This window comes from Nilaparvata lugens, chromosome 3, assembly GCF_014356525.2.
Source record: "Nilaparvata lugens isolate BPH chromosome 3, ASM1435652v1, whole genome shotgun sequence".
Taxonomy (NCBI): Eukaryota; Metazoa; Arthropoda; class Insecta; order Hemiptera; family Delphacidae; genus Nilaparvata; species Nilaparvata lugens.
This window is the reverse complement of record NC_052506.1, coordinates 57,917,296-57,936,328: the sequence shown is the minus strand read 5'-3', so window position 1 is coordinate 57,936,328 and position 19,033 is coordinate 57,917,296. Positions and strand designations below refer to the sequence as shown.

Sequence of the window (19,033 nt, the reverse complement as noted above, 5' to 3'; positions counted from 1 at the left end):
AATAAATGTAGGTTTATGTTTGACATCTTGTTTTTGTGATCTTGTTGTCTATTAAGAAATTTGTCAATGTGATTTTTGTTTGCAATAAAATTTGAATTTGAAAAAAGAATTATCAACAAACTCCTAACCAAAGAAAAGCTCTGTGCTCTGTTCTAATCGGAATGTATGAGACTCCATATACAGCTGATAGAAGGCGCAAACAGAACTGGCCAAACATACAACAATGGAACAAACACGTGGCAAGCTCGCGCTTTCGATCCACAGAAAATGAAATTCGATCAGCTGATTGATAAAATTATTTCAAGCTTTCCAATGATTACAACATATGTTAGAATATCATGTGTCAATTATCTCAGATCCATATGGCATTCACCTTACCATGTTCATAACCTTACTAAATAGGATCCTTTTTCATCCTTTGAAACCCTTAGAGGCAAAATATCTCAAAATCCGTTCTTAGTGCGCGTCTAGCATTTTTGAAGAATATTTGTGCAGAGTTTTAAGTCTGTAGGCCAATTAGTTTGAGCTGTAGTGTGATTTTACATGAACATTTTCAAAAAATTCCCTCTCCTGGACCCCTCTCTGCTCCTGGTCGGAATTTTTCTGCATAGATCTAATTTTTTTTCGTAGCTGAACAAAAAAGTTCCTCATGACTTTGCTGTGCAATGAGCGGTTAAAAAGTACAGCATTTTTGGGGGGCCCCAGCTCCCTCAGGGGGCAAATTTCTGAAAATCCTTTCTTAGTGGATGTTTTAAGGCTATCATAAACAATTGTGCAAAATTTCAAGTTTGTAGTTTCAGTAGTTTGGGCTGTGGAGTGATTTCAGTCTGTAGGGGCTTAGCCTTTTATAGATATAGAGAAGAAGAAGAAGAAGAGAAGAAGATAAAATAATATATAACGTCTGAACTACTAAACTGATTTACTTGAAATTTTGCATATAGGTTCTTAATTAACCGAGGATGGTTAAAGACCTTTTTTTCATACTTACTCAATTGCAGCTGTTTTCCATGCATTGAATCAAGCCGGTAAACAGCTGTTTGCAGAACAAGAAAACATATGATTTTCATTACAGCATACTATACTGTAGAGAGATCATATGTTCTCTTTACAGTCGAGTATGTTAGGACTCTACTGAGTCCTAATAACATCTGAGTAATAAATATACTAACCCAAATATTAAAGAACTCATTTAAGTAGTTTCAAGTTATAAGAACTCATCTGAAATCTCATAATTTAGGCCTTCATTATTTTATTTGAGCTCGAAGGGTCTGTCTGTTATGAACTAGGCGCTACGGGTTAGGTCATGTTTATAGAAACGTAGCTCGAGCTCGAGCAGGTAATGGTTTCTGTTTCTCAGCAATATTATTCTTTCTCAGATAAGTATGACAAAAAATATTGTACATAACTTGTACGGTAACGTATTTACCGCATTCGTATGATAATTCTGCCCTCAACTATGTTTCGGGCAGAAACAATCATACTTATGCGGTAAATTATCGTTACCGGACTTGTTAAGTAAACATGTTTTCATTTTTGTAGATTGAATAATTATAATTTTAATAATTAAAACAAATTTATTCAATTTGTGAAGCAAAGTTCACGTAGGATGAAAGCCCAATCAAATTGTTTTTCTGTTGTAAATTATTACAGTTGAAATTCTTTTAATATTAGAAAGGAGCTATAGAACTAAATTCAATCTATTTGTGCTTTGAACATACACTTGCGGAGCACGGGTTACCTGCTATAGTCCGAGAGATATTATTTTTTAGACGGATCTTTTTTGAAGACAGAGAGGCCCGATGCTTTTTCCTTCACTGATCACTGCCACTACCTAACAGCATTCTCCCTACTTTCGTCTCAGCATCCAATTGTACGCAGCATGCTTACTTCTCTCTACTACTCTGTCCATGTTGTGGACTCTTCTACTACTCTGTGGAAGGAGAAACTGGTTTCTCCTCTTCATGTTTAAAAGTAATATTTCTCGAACTATAGTATAAAATACAGTGAGAAACTCACTAGAACCTCTTACTTCTATTGATATTATTTCTTTTTTGCCAGAAACACGTTAATCTATATAGTACCAAAAACGTTCAATGATTTACCAGATAATTCTGTTGAGTCTGTTAATATGCGCTTGCTGAAAATAAATTAAAAAATTTGTTAAATAATTACACTATAGGTTTAGCATAATAACATTCATAACGCAATGTATTGTTTTGTTGTAAGCCATTTCGTTCTAATTTTTGTATGTAAGTCCAGGTTGACTATACATTATAACACTTTTGAGTTCTTGTTTTGAGAGCTGAGCCAACAATTAATTAGTTAATATCATGATAATAATTAACTGTTAAGTAAATTCTCGTAAAAATAACGTTCACTGATATATATATATATATATATTATATATATATATATATTATATATATATATATCATTATATATGGAAAAGCAGAGCAGTGACTGAGTGAACAATTAATAGAATAGAAAAAACGTTTATTGAATAGATAAGCTACCTTAAGCGAACCTTAAAAAGGCTGCTTGACAAGGTACCATATACAAACCATGTGAATTCAAATATATATAGCACATAATAGAATACACTTTAAAGTTTGTAATATACCGAGAATTTAGGATTCAAAACTGCACAGTCTGCTCGGTTGAGGAAGGAGACTCAGTCTCCGAAAATTTCCCCATTTCTAATGTAAGTTTTTAAGTGTTTTCAATGTGTCTCCTGTTTTAATTTATATTACAAACTTTAAAGTGTATTCTATATATATAGCACATAACAGTTTTTAAGTGTTTTCAATCTATTTATATAGATATAAATAGATTGAAAACCGAGAATTTGGGATTCAAAACTGCACAGTCTGCTCGGTTGAGGAAGGAGACTCAGTCTCCGAAATTTTCCCCACAAGATATAAATAGATTGAAAACACTTAAAAACTTACATTAGAAATGGGGAAATTTAAGTTTTTAAGTGTTTTCAATCTATTTATTTCTTGTGTCTCCTGTTTTAATTTATATTACAAACTTTTAAGTGTATTCTGTTATGTGCTATATATATATATATATATATATATATATATATATATATATATATAGAATACACTTTAAAATTTGTAATATAAATTAAAACAGGAGACACATTAAAAACACTTAAAAACTTACATTAGAAATGGGGAAATTTTCGGAGACTGAGTCTCCTTCCTCAACCGAGCAGACTGTGCAGTTTTGAATCCTAAATTCTCGGTATATTACAAACTTTAAAGTGTATTCTGTTATGTGCTATATATATTTGAATTTACATGGTTTGTATATGGTACCTTGTCAAACAGCCTTTTTAAGGTTCGCTTAAGGTAGCTTATCTATTCAATAAACGTTTTTTCTATTCTATTCTATTAATTGTTCACTCAGTCACTGCTCTGCTTTACCACTTGCACTACACTAATTCAATTGTATTAACACTTCTTTTGAGCCTCCGCACCAATCCTACCTTGTTCTACAATCATTGTATGATGGTTCGTTGCAGCACCATAGTTGAATGCCATTGGTCCAAACAGGTTTGACGATTTGTTTTTATAGAAGAACTTTGTTTGTTTTGTATTGAAAGTGATGATTTTCCTCCAATAAGCCAATAGCAATATCCGATTATTTGGTAAAACGAGGCTATTATTACACATCCATTACATAGGAGTTGAATAAGTTTAATTTCAATTGAATAATTTCTCAACAATATGTTGAAAACAGTTTTAAACAAATCATTATTAAAATTGTTACAGGTACAGGAGGTCAAGAGATATTTTGTTGGAAGCTTTTTGCAAAAACGAGGAAGATGAAAAAGTTAAAAAACATTTACTCGCGAAAGTACTTTCAAACTTGGTTATATCATATTCTATGCTGAAGAAGCCAGATCTAGTATGCACGACATGTCGGGATGCGATCAATTCCAATGAAGAAGAAGCAACGAAAAATCCGAAACTGTATTATTTGTGAGTCAATCATCTCATTCTTATTTCCACGCTTTCATTAAATTTTTGCTTGAAAAAATGCATTATTCTAATTACTATGTGTGATGGTTACACTCAGAATAAGTGTTTTGAAATACATTTTATGGCATCCATTTGCTTATGATTTTTGTCATTATCCTTGAAATATTAAGGACATCATCCTAAATATTTATATTTTAATATTTAAGACTTTTGTAAACTAATGACTGCCACTTTGAACATTTTACTCGAGCAATTTACATGCGGCTTAGGTTGGGTTATGTTAGCTATCCTATAAGTGCAATTTTTATCATGAAAAATTACATTATAGCATTACTGTTATAAATGTAAAATGATTTTGAAAAAATATTGTGCAGAATTGCTTGAAGAAAATATGGTGGCAATAATTTTCAATCCTGTAATTTTTGCTGCACGATTTAAGCCTAGTAATTATTATAAATAAACATTCATATGTTTATTCATGCATTTGGAATGAAAATTAGATCTACACTGTGGAATTGATCTTAATTATAATATAGTCATGATTAAATACTTTTGTTATGATTTCAGTTGGGGCTTAGCTTTGATGGAATTTGGTGATTATGATTTGGCAAAAAATAAACTCAAAAAAGCGTTGGGGCTCCAACCGAATAGTATGGAGATCAAAGAAGCTCTCAAGAAGGTAGGCTATAAATTATTCCCGAAGTCCTGGTATCAGATTTCGAAGTAAACAAAATTCCAATCAAATCTTGGTAATCATAGCTTATTATTTGAAACTCTACAGCTAATTCTACTGGATTAATAACTGTTAGAATGTTAGTGCTAACATTCATAGTTAATTTACCTATTGTTTATTTCATCATAAGTGGACTTGTAATTTTTTTGTAAAACCAACAGTTCCTGAGTTATTCAAGAAACAAGATTTTAAATGGCCGCCATTTTGTTTTATGAATTTGAAAAATTATCATTATTTTTTTGTAGCGTTGTCTAGTTGTTATAAATGATTGTGCAAAGTTTTAATTTTGTATGTCCAACCATTATTTAGAAAAAAAATAATAAGTGAAAAAAGCAAAATGGCTGCTGTGTGAGTAACTGAAGACTTCCGGACAATTTAAATATGATATTCAGATATGTTTGTTAGCTTGGAACAATGCCCTGGAGTATTGGTAGGCAGTTCGTAAACAGCCTGTACAGTGTATACAGAGTTTATTGGAAACATTACATGGGAAATAGATTAAGAGAAAATCGTAATTCTTATACGAACAAAAAAATCACAAAATATTCAAATTGAAATAAAAATTCTGCAAATCCAATCTCTTGTATTATTTGAGACAGTTTTGGTATATGGAAATTCAATGAGATCTGTAGGAAATGTATTAATTATTTTTGGTGCAATATAGTAAAACTGCTTACAGATGATTGTCAGATCTGAGTCATAACATTTATATTGTATCTGGTTCGCACATATTCATTATTTCAATGGCGTATATAGAATATATTTTTGCGGGGGACCAAGGTTAATGTTAGGTTAAGTAATTTTAAGTAACACCCCATGATACTTAATATCAGTTTTGCTGCTCATATTCAGAGGGTAATTTGCGCTTAACGCCCTTTTTACTTTACCGTTAAGCCATCAAAAATTCAGATTACTGTACTTATCCAGGAGCCCCTGGATATGTGTGTATTGTCCTTTAGTCCAGAAAAAGAGATCAAAAAAAATTTCAGCCAACAAAATACCAGACTTGATAGAAACGTTGTATACAGCAATATGAAAGTAGAAGAATGTGATGATTTAAGTACGTATCACGCCGCTCTTATATTGGAGGTCAGTGGAAAATTAGTAATGAAAGAATGTCAGCTAAAACTAGTGAATAAAGGAAAAGACTGGGAACTAGACAATTTGAAATCTGGCAGATTTTAGGAACAATTACACTCAAGTTCTATCTTGAGTAGAAAAAATAAATCAATTGCAATGTAACCGCCGGAAGGGGAGAGATTTCCAAATACTAAACAAAACCTGTCATGGGATTTGATAAAAAATTTTTGATTTTTATTCAACTTCTAATTCTATTGAGTGATCTACTTGAAAATTGTATAATTTTGCTTTTGATTAAGATTTTGCTAACTGATCTGGAATTTAGCAGGCTAATTAGCAGTTTAGTTAACATGAGCTAGAAAATAATACTCCAATACTCCCACTAGTATAATACTATTATAACTCCTATATACTGGGTAGAATACAATACTCGAAACAAGTCTACAACAATTTTGCAAATTATTATTGTTTGATTCAGTGATTGAACTTGTGCTGTGTGAATGAGTATTGTCAACAATTGTTACATTTCCAGGTTGAGGTTGAGCTTAGCAATCACAATCTGCCATTAGACCAACCAAAATCGATAGAGAGCTATAAAAAGTTTTATCACAAAACAGCATTTGAAAAACAATCTCATTAGTTTTCATGATCTCAGCGACTGAAAATTATGCCTGAAAGATTCTATTTTTAAGCATGTATATTCTACTTATAAGTGAATCCTTGTTTAAGTTGTCATAATAAATAGGCCAATGACTCCAAATTATTATTAATGAATGAAATTATGAACTATAATTCAATGAATAAATTGTAATAAATTCATTATTATTCGCTACATTGAAAGTAATACAATCCTTAGCTTTCATTTAACAATTTTATTTTGTAGCTGGATGATAAGCAGAAACAGTACAAAGATACATCTCGAATAATTTCCCAAAAAGCTTTTGGATTCAGCGGTGAAACAGAAAAGAAGGCAGTTGATGAAGAGGTGAGTGAGAATACATCATTAAGATTTTTTAGATGTGAGATTTCTGCCAATGGTAACCTTAAGTATCTGAAAAACTTTCTCGCTTTCACCACCTACTTATATTTTGAATCAAAAAAGTTCCCAGCATTTCGAAAAATGTTTTCTGCACGAAATGTCTTGAAATTGACGAACAAAATCATTTATTAGAAAAATAACTTTGAGTCAAATAAGAATGATGTAGACATCAATAGAAAGGAGACATTCTTCACATAATTTTTTTTATATAAAATGCTTACGTATTATGACATCCCATAACTCTGAGATAGTCCTTATTTTAAATACGTCTATTATTTTTAATATCACCTGGGTCGTGAGGGTGGGTCGTTGATAGAATGTATTACTTCACACCAATAGAAAGAAGACATTCTCCCCGTTATTTTGATAAAAAAATCTTACTTATTACGACATCCCATGATTCTCAAGAGAATTGATATTCCAAGTAAAAACATATTTTCGAGTTTTTAATTTCATTAAAAAAATTAAATTTCCTTTTAATCCTGAAACTTTTTTAACACTATGGTATATCGGGGATGAAATTCGACATGCAATGCTGTTGCTTGATTGGAAATTTGATAAAGTTGCAATTTTACAAAATTTGGCAACGCTGCTATTTTTTCGGATAGAGGGCCAAGTTTCAACTTATTTTATACATTCTATGGTCAGTTGCAAAAATGCAGAGGATCTTTGCCAACGAGTATCTTTTCATGAGATCGCTCAGCTTAGTGACTTCCTTGCTAACTTCTAAAATTCCTTCATGCAAACTCGTTTAGGGCCATAATTGGAGTTCGTCGTGGGTTAACTCTTCTCAGGAGTGTAGTATGACACTCTATGTAGTATATGAAGTATTGACACAGAGAAATTGGGATCAATGAACCACCAGAGGTTCGGAAAATGTCAAAAGTGTATGGATGTCGAATGTGCGCTCTTCCCGACCTCAATGGATATTTCTTTCACTACTCTTACGAATTGCTTGCTCAGTTAATCAGTGAATGCTCAATGGAGGAGGTCCAAACTCATCTTTTAAATAATGCATGGAACGGAAATTTGGATTAAGTATTCTCAAGTAAATAAAAGAATTAGTAAAATATTTGAAGTACTTTTTATTTTATTGACCTTTCAAAAAAGTAAGTTTCTCATATGCGTCCTTTATTAATTATATTTTCCTCTCTGTATATTTTTTTGTTTTGAATTGATTTTTTTTCAAATTATCATTAATTTCTTTGCAGGAGCCAAAAACAGATCAGGAGATTTATTCAATCCTGCAGAGCGCTTTCCAGGAAGCAAATTCAAATGGAATTGCTCAAATAACCCTTCCATCTAGTTTGCAAGACAGCATTCTGGATATGTGTTCGGAACTTGTCACTAAAGACCTTCAGTTTTTCGTAAGAGGAAATAAACTGGTCATTTCTAAGAAAGCTTGATAGAAGCTTTCTGCATATGAATTCATTTTTATATACAGAGTGTACCCCGAAAGCTGTAACAGCCAAAGACCATAGATTCAACAAAAATTTGCAACTATGTCCTGTAAAATGTTCTTATATCGACCTTAGTTTTCGTGATCTATCAATTTTTCTATATTTTTGAAAAACGTCAATAACAAAAAAAATCGCTCAGACAAAATCTAATTTTAAAGATATGGTTGGAAAGAGGAAGACATTTTTAATAAGATTCATATAATTTGTTCCTTTATTTTACGTTTTTGAACTTTCTATGAGCGCTCAAACTTGAAAAAGTGCATTCGTCGAGTTCAAAGTCAAATTTCAAACATTTTTTTTTCGTTTTTTTTCATGTTGTCAATATATTTTTAATAATTGAAAAACTTTGCCATTTTGTAAGCTTTCGAATGAGTATAAACGTGTTAGGAAAATGTCAATACCAAAGTAATGAAAACTGCAAATAACGTGGTCTTCGGCTGTTACATCTTTCATGGGACATTCTGTATTAGTGTACTACATTAATCTATATATATAAAAGCGAAATGGCACTCACTCACTCACTCACTCACTCACTCGCATAACTAAAAATCTACCGGACCAAAAACGTTCAAATTTGGTAGGTATGTTCAGTTGGCCCTTTAGAGGCGCACTAAGAAATCTTTTGGCAATATTTTAACTCTAAGGGTTGTTTTTAAGGGTTTAAAGTTCGTCTTTTAGCATGTATATTCTTCTTCTCCCAATCTCTTAATTATAATTGAAATTTCCATATCATATGTTACTATAGAACTATAATCTAGATAGAGTACCTCTTCGAAACAGTTGTTAACTGGCAACTAAATTAATAATTTTGTCAGGTTGGCATTAAGTTGAGTTGACTTTGTTTGTTAGGTTGGCACCAAGTTGAAGATTTAAATGCATTTATCGCGGAAAGATTGATTGGGCACTGCTACTTCAATCCTGGGAATATTATATTACTAGCCGTCAGGCTCGCTTCGCTCGCCATATCCGTTTAGTCAGACGTTTAGTCTGGACCCCCGACTGGATTGTTCTAACATATGATAAAAATGCTCAAATAAAAAATGCAGGCGAGCGAAGCGAGCCTGCTGATCTCATTCTTGGACGATCCAGTCGAGGGGTCCAGGGGGCGGAGCCCCCTGGCTAGACGGATATGGCGAGCGAAGCGAGCCTGACGGCTAGTCAAATATATAATTATTTGAATATTTTCATACTTTTATACTGTAGTTTTTGTTTTCCATAATTTTTCTCTGATTATCATCGTAAGAAGGACGTCACTATGACATTTCAGCCCAGATTCATATTATTAATGTGCGGTGTCATTAATCTCCAATCTGCCTGTACCAACGGTTCGTGTTTCATTGAATGCTCTTATTTGGAAAATCACAGTCTGTTTACTGTCTGATTCAATTTAAAAGTTCATTTGTTGTTCCTTCTGTTATTAAGTTTGAATTTTTGGTTAAAATCAGACGCTTGTTGTAGTTCAATCAAAACTTTATAGAAGTTAGGTAACAGAGATTTGTTCAATTCATGCCAAATATGCGTGTTAATAGTGCATTTTTGGAATATTATGTTCTACTTTTAAAATTATTTAATTTATCGATTTTTTCAAAAGAAATTACATTGTTTCCTTGCTTGTGTCGTTCAAATCAATTATCTTCTTATATTATTGCAACGTAATCTTGATTATTCCAATCAATAATTAAAGGGGCTGATTATTCGATTTATGTATTTTTGTTAGCATCTTAATCTTTGATTTATGAGTTCTAGTTATTCTTTGTTTTTTTAAAGATTTTATAGTACATGATAATAATTGTTTTTCGTAGGAGCTCCTACCCTCTCAAATGTATGTCGTTTTTAAGTTCTTGTTTTGATAATATGTTTGAAAAAATTTCATCTTTGTGCATTGACATTTTTATCCAATTGTGTTTTTTCAAGTTTAATTAAAATGGTGGAATAAAGTTTGTGTATATTCTTAATGTGATTTAATTTTCCTTCCTCTCTTTTGTTACCACTTTAAAAAATAACTTTTTAATTCTATTTCACATGTGTAGAGAGAATCTAGTAGGCCTGAAACATAGATCTAGAAAAATCAGACTAGTTGAAGAGGTTATCATAAAGTTCAATTAGAAAAAATATTTCATCGTAATTGTCGATTCATCTCACCTCTTTTGTTCTCACGATGAAAAAGATATTAATCTAAAATTCAATGTGATAATCACGTAATTCAAAAATATAAGGCTAAAAAGTTGGAATAGTGATCGAGCATCTCTAAGAAACAAGTAATAAAAACAATGAAAGCACAAAAATTTATTGAAAAATAGCTTTAACTCAAACTGTTGATTCTACAGTACTCAGCTGTAGGTGTGTGCTAAGTAGGATATTTTTTTGAACTCTACAAAATTCTTTTCGTTTTAAAGTCTTGCATAATTGCTTAAAAAATGCATAATCAAGAGTTGCCAAATGCTAATGGTCCAATTCATTATATATCCGGTTCAGTCACTGAAGCAAAAAATGAGTCAATGCTGATTACACCTAATTCGCGGTGATCGGTGATCGCTTGAATAAGTAGTAATCAGTGAAGTATGCTTGACTTTCATTTCAGTGTGCCATGAAGCCTGTCCACTGTGTCAGTAGTAGGCCTAATTGTCGTGAGTTTGTTTAGTTGTCAAAATGTGTCTACTTGGAGAAAAGTTTTTCCTGAGAAGCATCGTATTTCAATTGATTCTACAGTGTGCAATTGGTAACTTACACTCACTCAAAATACTATTATTGTTAATGACAATTATATTCAATTTTCTTAAATTTTATTTTTTGTTACCTTTTTGAATTACAATTGTTCGAAATTATGACAGGCCCAATCATAGCTCGTTTTAATGAAAAATACATTTGGTGCTTATTTAATTGAATTGAATTTATTGTTTCACTAAAAAATGCGGATTCATAGAAGATCAATAAATTTACTGATTTCAAGTACCTATAAGATTTATACTTAAGCCATTTTACAAAATAATTGAAACAGAACTCACATGACCTGTCATGTTATTTAAATTAAGAACTTATTACTATTAAAATTGAGAATTTTGTAACAAAATAACGGGGAGAATGTTTCCTTTCTATTGGTGTCTGGATCATTTCTATCCGACCTATAATATTATTATTTAATTAATAATTGTTCGTCAAAGTCGAGCAGAAAACATGAAATTTTCAACATGCTAGAAACTTTTTTGTTTCAATAGATGAGTTGGTGGTAAAAGCCACCATTATAATTTTTTTGCTTTTTCTTTCAGCAGTAAAGTGATTGAGTTTATTGAAAAACACTTATTTTCAAATACTTTTATTATTCAATATTATATTGAACTCTCATATTTATTACATCTTATTGACATTTTTTGTTTCTATGTTTTCTATTATCTCTGCATATTTTGTATTTGTATTTTCTGCTAACGACGTGGTTAAGTGGTAGAGTGGACATTACTGTCCAAACTTCGCCACGTCAACAAATAAAGAAATCATTCTATTCTATAATCATGTGGCTTACTTTCGCTGAATTTTTCAAAAAATTTTTGTTTTTGTTGGTCCTAGCTATTGATAACAACATAAGAACATATCAATAGAAGAAAGATGTAATACAATAGAATAGAATAGAAAAGTGGTCAGGACATCTTTTGTCGCATGATCGGTTACCCATTAAAGCATGGTTGCATTAACCAGAAGGCAGAAGATGTATTGGGAAACCGAGGGAAAGATGGACACCGGAACAGGATTAACTCACAAAGCTATCACGAAGACGATATTATGTCGACTTCTCTTTTGTAGACCTAGGTGTCTGCAAATTTTCAACTTCTTTTGTTTATTAGTTTTTATTAAATCTTCAATTATTCTATTTCACAAAAATATGTTAAATGTATATTTCTTTCTTAGGAACATATTATAACTCAAATTATTGCTCTGATGACTTCAGTTTGTCACATTTTATCACGTTTGAGCAATATATTCCTACAATATTGCTGGCAGAGGAGGCAGATGACATTGTTCGCAATCCATCCCTCAAGCAAAGTGTTCTTGATAGTGAGTACAGAATAATAATATTTATGTTCTATAAAAGTAGGTAAGTTATTCTTTTATCATTTATAGTTTATACTATGGCTATTCCTCTATGCGTCAATAATCACAATTGAATTTTATTCGTGTTTTACTTATTGGAATAGTAGAGCTCAATAAACTTTTTATATATATTTTTTTCTATATAGAAATCATGTATGTCACATGGCCATGCACCTTTCCATTAAAAAAAAGAAAATATGAATAAAATTAAATGGATTCAATATGGTCAATTCAAGTTGCCGAACAAAATTTTTGACATGACAGAAAGTTACCTAGCTTTTTCAATTCGAATAAGATCCCCAATTAAAATGAGATTAGCAGGCTAAAGTCCTCCATGATACTCGCCTATCGACTTGACAGTGCCGTTGGGTAGAAGTTCCCGAGTCACACCTCACGGGATGTGAGGTACCCACTTGGAGGTGTGGTGTCGCGGCCAAATCCATATTAAATTTTCTTGTAAAAATTTTTTTTGCTGTTTCCATAATGTTCACCAACCCTGTAGGCCTATATGAGTTGTAAACCAGTCCACGTTGGGACACCAAAATTCAAACAGCTATAACTTGGACAAAAATGGAAAAAATCTTCATTTTTTTAATTTTATGTTTATTGTATTTGCTTACACTTTCATCCTTGAGGATGGCAACTGCATTGATTGTCAATTTTTTTGTGAGTGTCCCAACCTGATCGGCCCACGATGGGACATCCCTTGCCCAGGTTGGAACATTGAATTAAAAATACTTGACTTGACTTAGTTCCTGTCGCTCCTTGAGGAGCATAGGGCTTCCGAGAATGTCCTCCATCCAACTCTGTCGCGTGCTAACGCCTTCACCTCCAACCACGTTTTGCCAGCTTTCCCAATTTCTGTCTGGATGGTACGCTTCCACGTGATTTTTGGGCGTCCTCTCGCACGGTGTCCTTGAGGATTCCAGTCCAATGCGTCTTTTTCAATGGCACCTTCTTCCTTGCGCAACGTGTGCCCAATCCATCTCCATTTCCTTCTTTTTATCTGCATTTGGATTGGATCCTGACAGGTAGACTCCCATAGTGCTTCGTTGCTGATAACCTCTGGCCATCTGATGCCCATTATGCGACGCAAGCATCTATTTACAAATACTTGTAACATTTTAGAGGTCACTGTAGTCACCTTCCAGGTTTCACATCCATATAAGAGGACTGATTTTACATTGCTATTAAAGAGTCGAATCTTTGTGGCTTTGGATATATTTTTATTTGCCCAAATTGGCCTCAATTGTATAAAAGCTCCGTTTGCTTTCTTGATTCGACTCTTTACATCTTGATCAGCTCCTCCTTCTACAGTGACCATACTACCCAAGTATAAAAAGGACTCTACCAGCTCGATATTGGAGTCGCCCATTTTCAAAGGCATGTCTGTTCTTGCATTTACTCTCATTTCCTTTGTCTTTCTAGCATTTATCTGCAAGCCGGCCTTTATTGCCTCATTTGAAATATTTCTCAGCTTTTCTTGCATGTCAGTAAAGCGCTGTGCCAGTAGACATATATCATCAGCAAAGTCCAGATCCTCTAGCCGCCCTCTTAGGCCCCAAGGTATCCCTCTTCTCCTACCTCCACCAGCTCTTCTCATCACACTGTCCAAAACCAGCAAAAATAACGTGGGAGACAACACACAGCCTTGACGGACTCCAGAAGTGACAGGTAGGGGTTCACTCAAACTTCCTGCATGGAGGACACGGCACTCACAATCTCATACATATTTCTCAGAATGCTCACCATCTTCTGTGGGATGCCATAATTAATCAGTGTACTCCACATCACTCTTCTGTTAACTGAGTCAAAAGCTCTTTCGAAATCGATGAAAGCCAGGTAAACAGTGCTCTGCCATTCAACACTTTGCTCTAAAATTATCCTCAGTGTGTTTATTAAATCTACACAGCTACGGTGCTTCCTAAAACCAGCTTGTTCTCTCCGTATTTTCCTTTCAACAGAATCCTTTATCCTGTTTAGGATTACTCTTGCTAGCACTTTACTAGGCACTGAGAGCAGTGTTACCCCTCTCCAGTTTACACAATCTGTAGAGCAACCTTTCTTGGTATCTTCATTATAGTACCTGTCTTCCATTCTGCAGGAACTCTTTCTTCTTCCCAAATTTTGGTGATTAGGGGATACAAGATATCAGCACTCGTCTCTACATCAACTTTTAAAACATCTGGTGAGATATTGTCTGAGCCAGGAGCTTTTCCATTTTTCATCTCACTTATAGCCTTCTTCACCTCATCTTTTGTTGGCACTTCCCATTCTATGTCTGTGACCACTGGCCCATCTCTGTGCTCTATTTCTTCATGATCCTCTATCTCATTTTGCCTATTGAAGATTTCCATGAAGTGTTCTCTCCATCTTTCAAGTTGCTCATCCTTACTAGTCAGCAATTGCCCTTCCTTACTCTTTACTGGGCCATCATTTCGATAGGATCTCTTGGATAAAGCTCTTGTGATTCTGTACAACTCTTTGCTGTCACCTATCCTTGCTGCTTGCTCTGCCCTAGCTGCCATATCATCTACATACTTTCGGTGATCCCTTCTGACACACTTTTTCACCTCCTTCTCTGTTCTTGAGTACTCATCCTGGGCCTGTTTTTTCTGCAACCTAGTTTTGCTCGTATTGATGTTGGCTTTCTTAACTTTTCTGAGCTGTATAAGATCCCATGTTTGTTCAGACATCCAGTCCTTCTTCTGGTGATCTCTCTTACCTAGAACAGATTTGCTTGTTTCTAGGTAAGCTTCTCTAACATTCATCCATAGACTGTCAACACTTCTCTCATCATTCTCCTGCATCAAAACATCAAAGCGGTTTTTGACTTCAAGAGCAAACTGGGTTTTCACATGCTCATTCCTCAGCTTTGCTTCATCAAATCGCATTCTGGGACTCACAAATTTCCTCCCTGCAGCCATTATCTTCATAGCAAACGTAGCTACCATTAAATGATGATCACTATTTGCATCTGCCCCTCTTATTTCGTACATCAGTGAGACACCTCCTGAATTTTCTACTAACAGCAAAGTGGTCAATCTGATTTTCAGTGAGATGGTCTGGAGATACCCAGGATACTTTGTGGCATTTCTTATGAGGAAATAGAGTTCCGCCAATTACAAGATCACGGTCTGCACAAAAGTCAATAAACATTTCTCCATTTATGTTACGCTCACCTAGACCATGCTTTCCCATTATGTGCTCTAATCCTTCATTATCCGCACCCAACTTAGCATTTAGATCCCCCATCACTATTACTATATCTCTCTGGTTGACAGTTCTTATAGTTTCATTCAACTCTTCATAGAAAGCCTCCTTCATTTGATCCTCACTAGTCTCTGTTGGGGCATAGCACTGTATAATGGTAACGTGTCTAATCTTTGTTTTGAATCTAGCAGTCAAAATTCTATCTGAGACGGGGTTCCAACTCATTAAGCTCCTCCTAGCTATCTTGCTCATGAGTATGCCAACTCCATTTCTACGTTCTGCATTTTCTCCAGTTTTACCTGAGTAGATGAAGGTTGTGTCATCACTTGTTTTCATTTCACCAAAGTCAGGCCATCTAACCTCACACAAGCCAAGAATAACCAATTTGTAAGCAATCATCTCCCTAACCACCTGTCTTAGTTTTCCTCTCTCTCCTAAAGTCCGTATATTCCAAAATCCAATTCGAGTTTTTTGTTTCATTCCAAATGTTCCTAAATTTCCGGTCCGGTTTTCATTCTCTTCAGTTTCAGTAATAAGGTTGATTTAAGGTATGCGGGTTATTAGCCCACAATACCCGAGTGCCTTAGCGGGGCCGCCGCTTTATGGCCTAGGACACCTGCCAGATTTTCCTTCAGGGTTAACTCCCCTAGGCTCTTCCGCCCACTCTGCCGTTGGGATTTGACTCCTCTTCCGCCATCGTGACCGTTGACCGGTTTTCACCTAGTATCCCTAGGCAGGGGCCCTTACAGGGTGCTACCATCCGGAGCCAGATGGACCCTGGTTTTTTCACGAGGTTGTTACTCCTCCCGCTCCTCCTTCCTCATCATTTGCAAGATGAGTCCCGGGCTTGCGACCGGCACTGGCGGAGTTGAATTAAAAATAAGCAATTCATTATTTTTTTCAATTTATTAGAAACATACTTCAGTTCACATTTTCATTATAAATATTAATAGTATAAATACATTATTTGAAAATCTCAAAGTGTGTTCAAATCGATGCCTCTGAAGCAACATTACAACTATAATCATAATATCATATCTATTTATAATTAATTTCATTGATTGTAGCCTACTTTGACTAAACTAAGATTCAGAAGCAGTGCTCATTATTATAATAGAAGCATATCATGATACTATGATTGAAGTGTACCAAAGGTGGGCAGATGGTCATGGCTTTGTTTTAGAGAGAATAACTGGATTAAAAATAAGAGTACAAAAACGCTCTATTTATGTCAAAATATTCATAAAATAATACAGAAGGCATATTAGCTGTGAGGCTTTCCTTGAATGGTGGATTTTTAAGCTGCGTTTACACCAAAGTTATTAACAACATGTTAATAACTTATAATGCTTATAGATTCTATTAGATTGAACATAACTTATCATACACATGATGATCATATGTGTTTGTCAAGTTCCGTTCAATCTAATAGAATCTATAAGGATTAAGTTATTAGCATTTTGCTATTAACTTAGGTGTAAACGCGGCTTAAGAATGAAAAATGAAATTCCCCTCCTCCAAAAAAACGTTGAGGTTACAAAAATGTGTTTTCAATTTTTTATTTATAACGACTGGTGCTAAAGCTGAAATTATTATGTCTGTAAATAAGGCTATAAACAGCTGATAAAACAATGCAGTTGTTGCCAGCCTAAAGGTGCGTACAGACTTTCGCTCTGCTCCGCAACCGAACGTCACTCCAGCAGAGCGATTGATGATCGACCGGGGAGCAACAGTGGTTCGACCGGGGAACGCGAGAAGATCTAACATTTTCCATAACGTTCATGATGGGTGCGTGGGCGGTGCGACTGTGGTTCGATGGTGGTACGAGGGAGGAGCGTGCTCGGTGCTGGTTGGAAGCGCGAATATGTGTACGCAGCTTTACACTCACTATAATTTCCTACAACTTGAAGTGTTCCAACGTGGGATTGTCCCAACGTGGGCTGGTTTACCTACTCAAGAATGAATTTACCATATTCCAACGAATGTTACTTTGATTTTTGATACCTTGATGATTTTAAACCGCCTTGACAAGCTAAAAAGAATGAACAAGAATATGATAAGGAGGGTCCGATAATTGTGTCAAAAGTTATGAGTGTTTAAAGCTTTGATCCTCGAGGTGTCCTGCTCATACTATAAATAGGCCTACCTATACGCCCATCATCTGTGCTAGGAAATACTGGGATGAAAGTGCATCAAACCGGTGATTCTGATACAACTTGATTCTAGGAGCCTTTATTTATACTTGTGCGGAATCACAATCCAATAAGGACTAATAAGTTAGTGGTGGTTGAAACTAAAAATTGATTTGTTTTTTTTTAAGTAAGGGAATTTGTCATCATGTGTACCGTATAGCCTACTGTATAGTATATCTCAAAATTTATTATTTGAGATAGAAAAGTCTGAATTGGTGTCAGGCTCTAGAGGATTTAACCCTCCAGTAGGCGCGCGGGGTACAGGTTTGAGTATTCAGTAACTTCTCACCCTGTCACTAGGGGAAGCAGGTAAGCATTACACAGTACTTTCAAACCAGATCTCCAGTTACAAGATACAAACGACTCTAAATTTAATGCAAACAGTAATAATTGATAGCTGAGTTATTCTAGTTTGAATATTGCTCTGGTTTACAAGTGTACCCCGCGTGCATATTCGTGCTTTATTGCTATGGCAAAACGAATAAGATGTGTGATGATGCACTTATCATTGAACTGTGTCAAGAAGAGCTATAAGATGAGGATGATTTTGTGGAAAATGACAATGATGAACGTGGAGAAGATATTGTGGGAGAAAAAATCCATTCTAATGCAGAAGTGCTTCTGATGAGCCTGATGATAAGATTTCGGACATTGCTGAAGACGACGGTGAGGAGGTCCTCTTGCATAGCCTAATTTATATGGTGGAAGATGAAGATGAAAATCTTATGAAGGGGAGAAATAATATCCTTCACTTCCGAAAAATATGCGGAGAGGCTAGGGATGAGGTTTCTGAAATTGATTGTTTCAATTTTACTCATGGATCTTACTGATAGTAGCTTCAACAACTGACAATATTATTATCAAATTATCATCTTGATCAGGGAGAAGCGGAGATGCTAGATGACTGATAAGATAAAAATTCATGATTTTCTTGGCTTGGAATCCTGTTCCTTCCTGGTGCATTAATTAGGAAGTAGAAATAAGTACATTTAGAATAATAGCAAGGAGCCAGTCAAGTTATTATGTTAACGATTTTCAATGACTATCGTTCTCACTCTATTTTCATTTTGATATGTAGTACGGTAGTATATACTCATATACAGAGTGGGTGAAAAGGAAGAATAGTGTATAGAGCGTATAAGCTATTACTATTCTTGGGTGGAGAGTCCGAGACAGAGTGGGTGAAAAGGAAGAATAGTGTATAGAGCGTATAAGCTATTACTATTCTTGGGTGGAGAGTCCGA

At 34.5% G+C, this 19,033-nt stretch overlaps 2 protein-coding genes across 2 annotated transcripts; one reads left to right on the top strand and one right to left on the bottom strand.

The window, feature by feature from the left end:
• The first annotated feature begins 3,779 nt into the window (after positions 1-3,779).
• Positions 3,780-10,256, top strand: LOC120350505. The gene is made up of 4 exons (XM_039424135.1): positions 3,780-3,989; positions 4,557-4,668; positions 6,686-6,787; positions 8,053-10,256. Exons 1-4 carry the CDS (start codon positions 3,895-3,897, stop codon positions 8,245-8,247), a joined length of 504 nt encoding a protein of 167 aa, XP_039280069.1. The 5' UTR covers positions 3,780-3,894; the 3' UTR covers positions 8,248-10,256.
• Positions 10,257-14,423: 4,167 nt separating this feature from the next.
• On the bottom strand, positions 14,424-15,383 carry LOC120350258. The gene has a single exon (XM_039422847.1). It carries the CDS (start codon positions 15,381-15,383, stop codon positions 14,424-14,426), a length of 960 nt encoding a protein of 319 aa, XP_039278781.1.
• Between the last annotated feature and the right edge of the window lie 3,650 nt (positions 15,384-19,033).

Bases quoted from the DNA above. Each gene is read 5' to 3' on its own strand.
- LOC120350505 (XM_039424135.1), top strand. From the start codon at position 3,895: ATGCTGAAGAAGCCAGATCTAGTATGCACGACATGTCGGGATGCGATC. The intron at 3,990-4,556 runs GTGAGTCAATCA...TTATGATTTCAG, and splicing joins AATCCGAAACTGTATTATTT to TTGGGGCTTAGCTTTGATGG. The intron at 6,788-8,052 runs GTGAGTGAGAAT...ATTTCTTTGCAG, and splicing joins AGAAGGCAGTTGATGAAGAG to GAGCCAAAAACAGATCAGGA.
- LOC120350258 (XM_039422847.1), bottom strand. From the start codon at position 15,383: ATGTACGAAATAAGAGGGGCAGATGCAAATAGTGATCATCATTTAATG.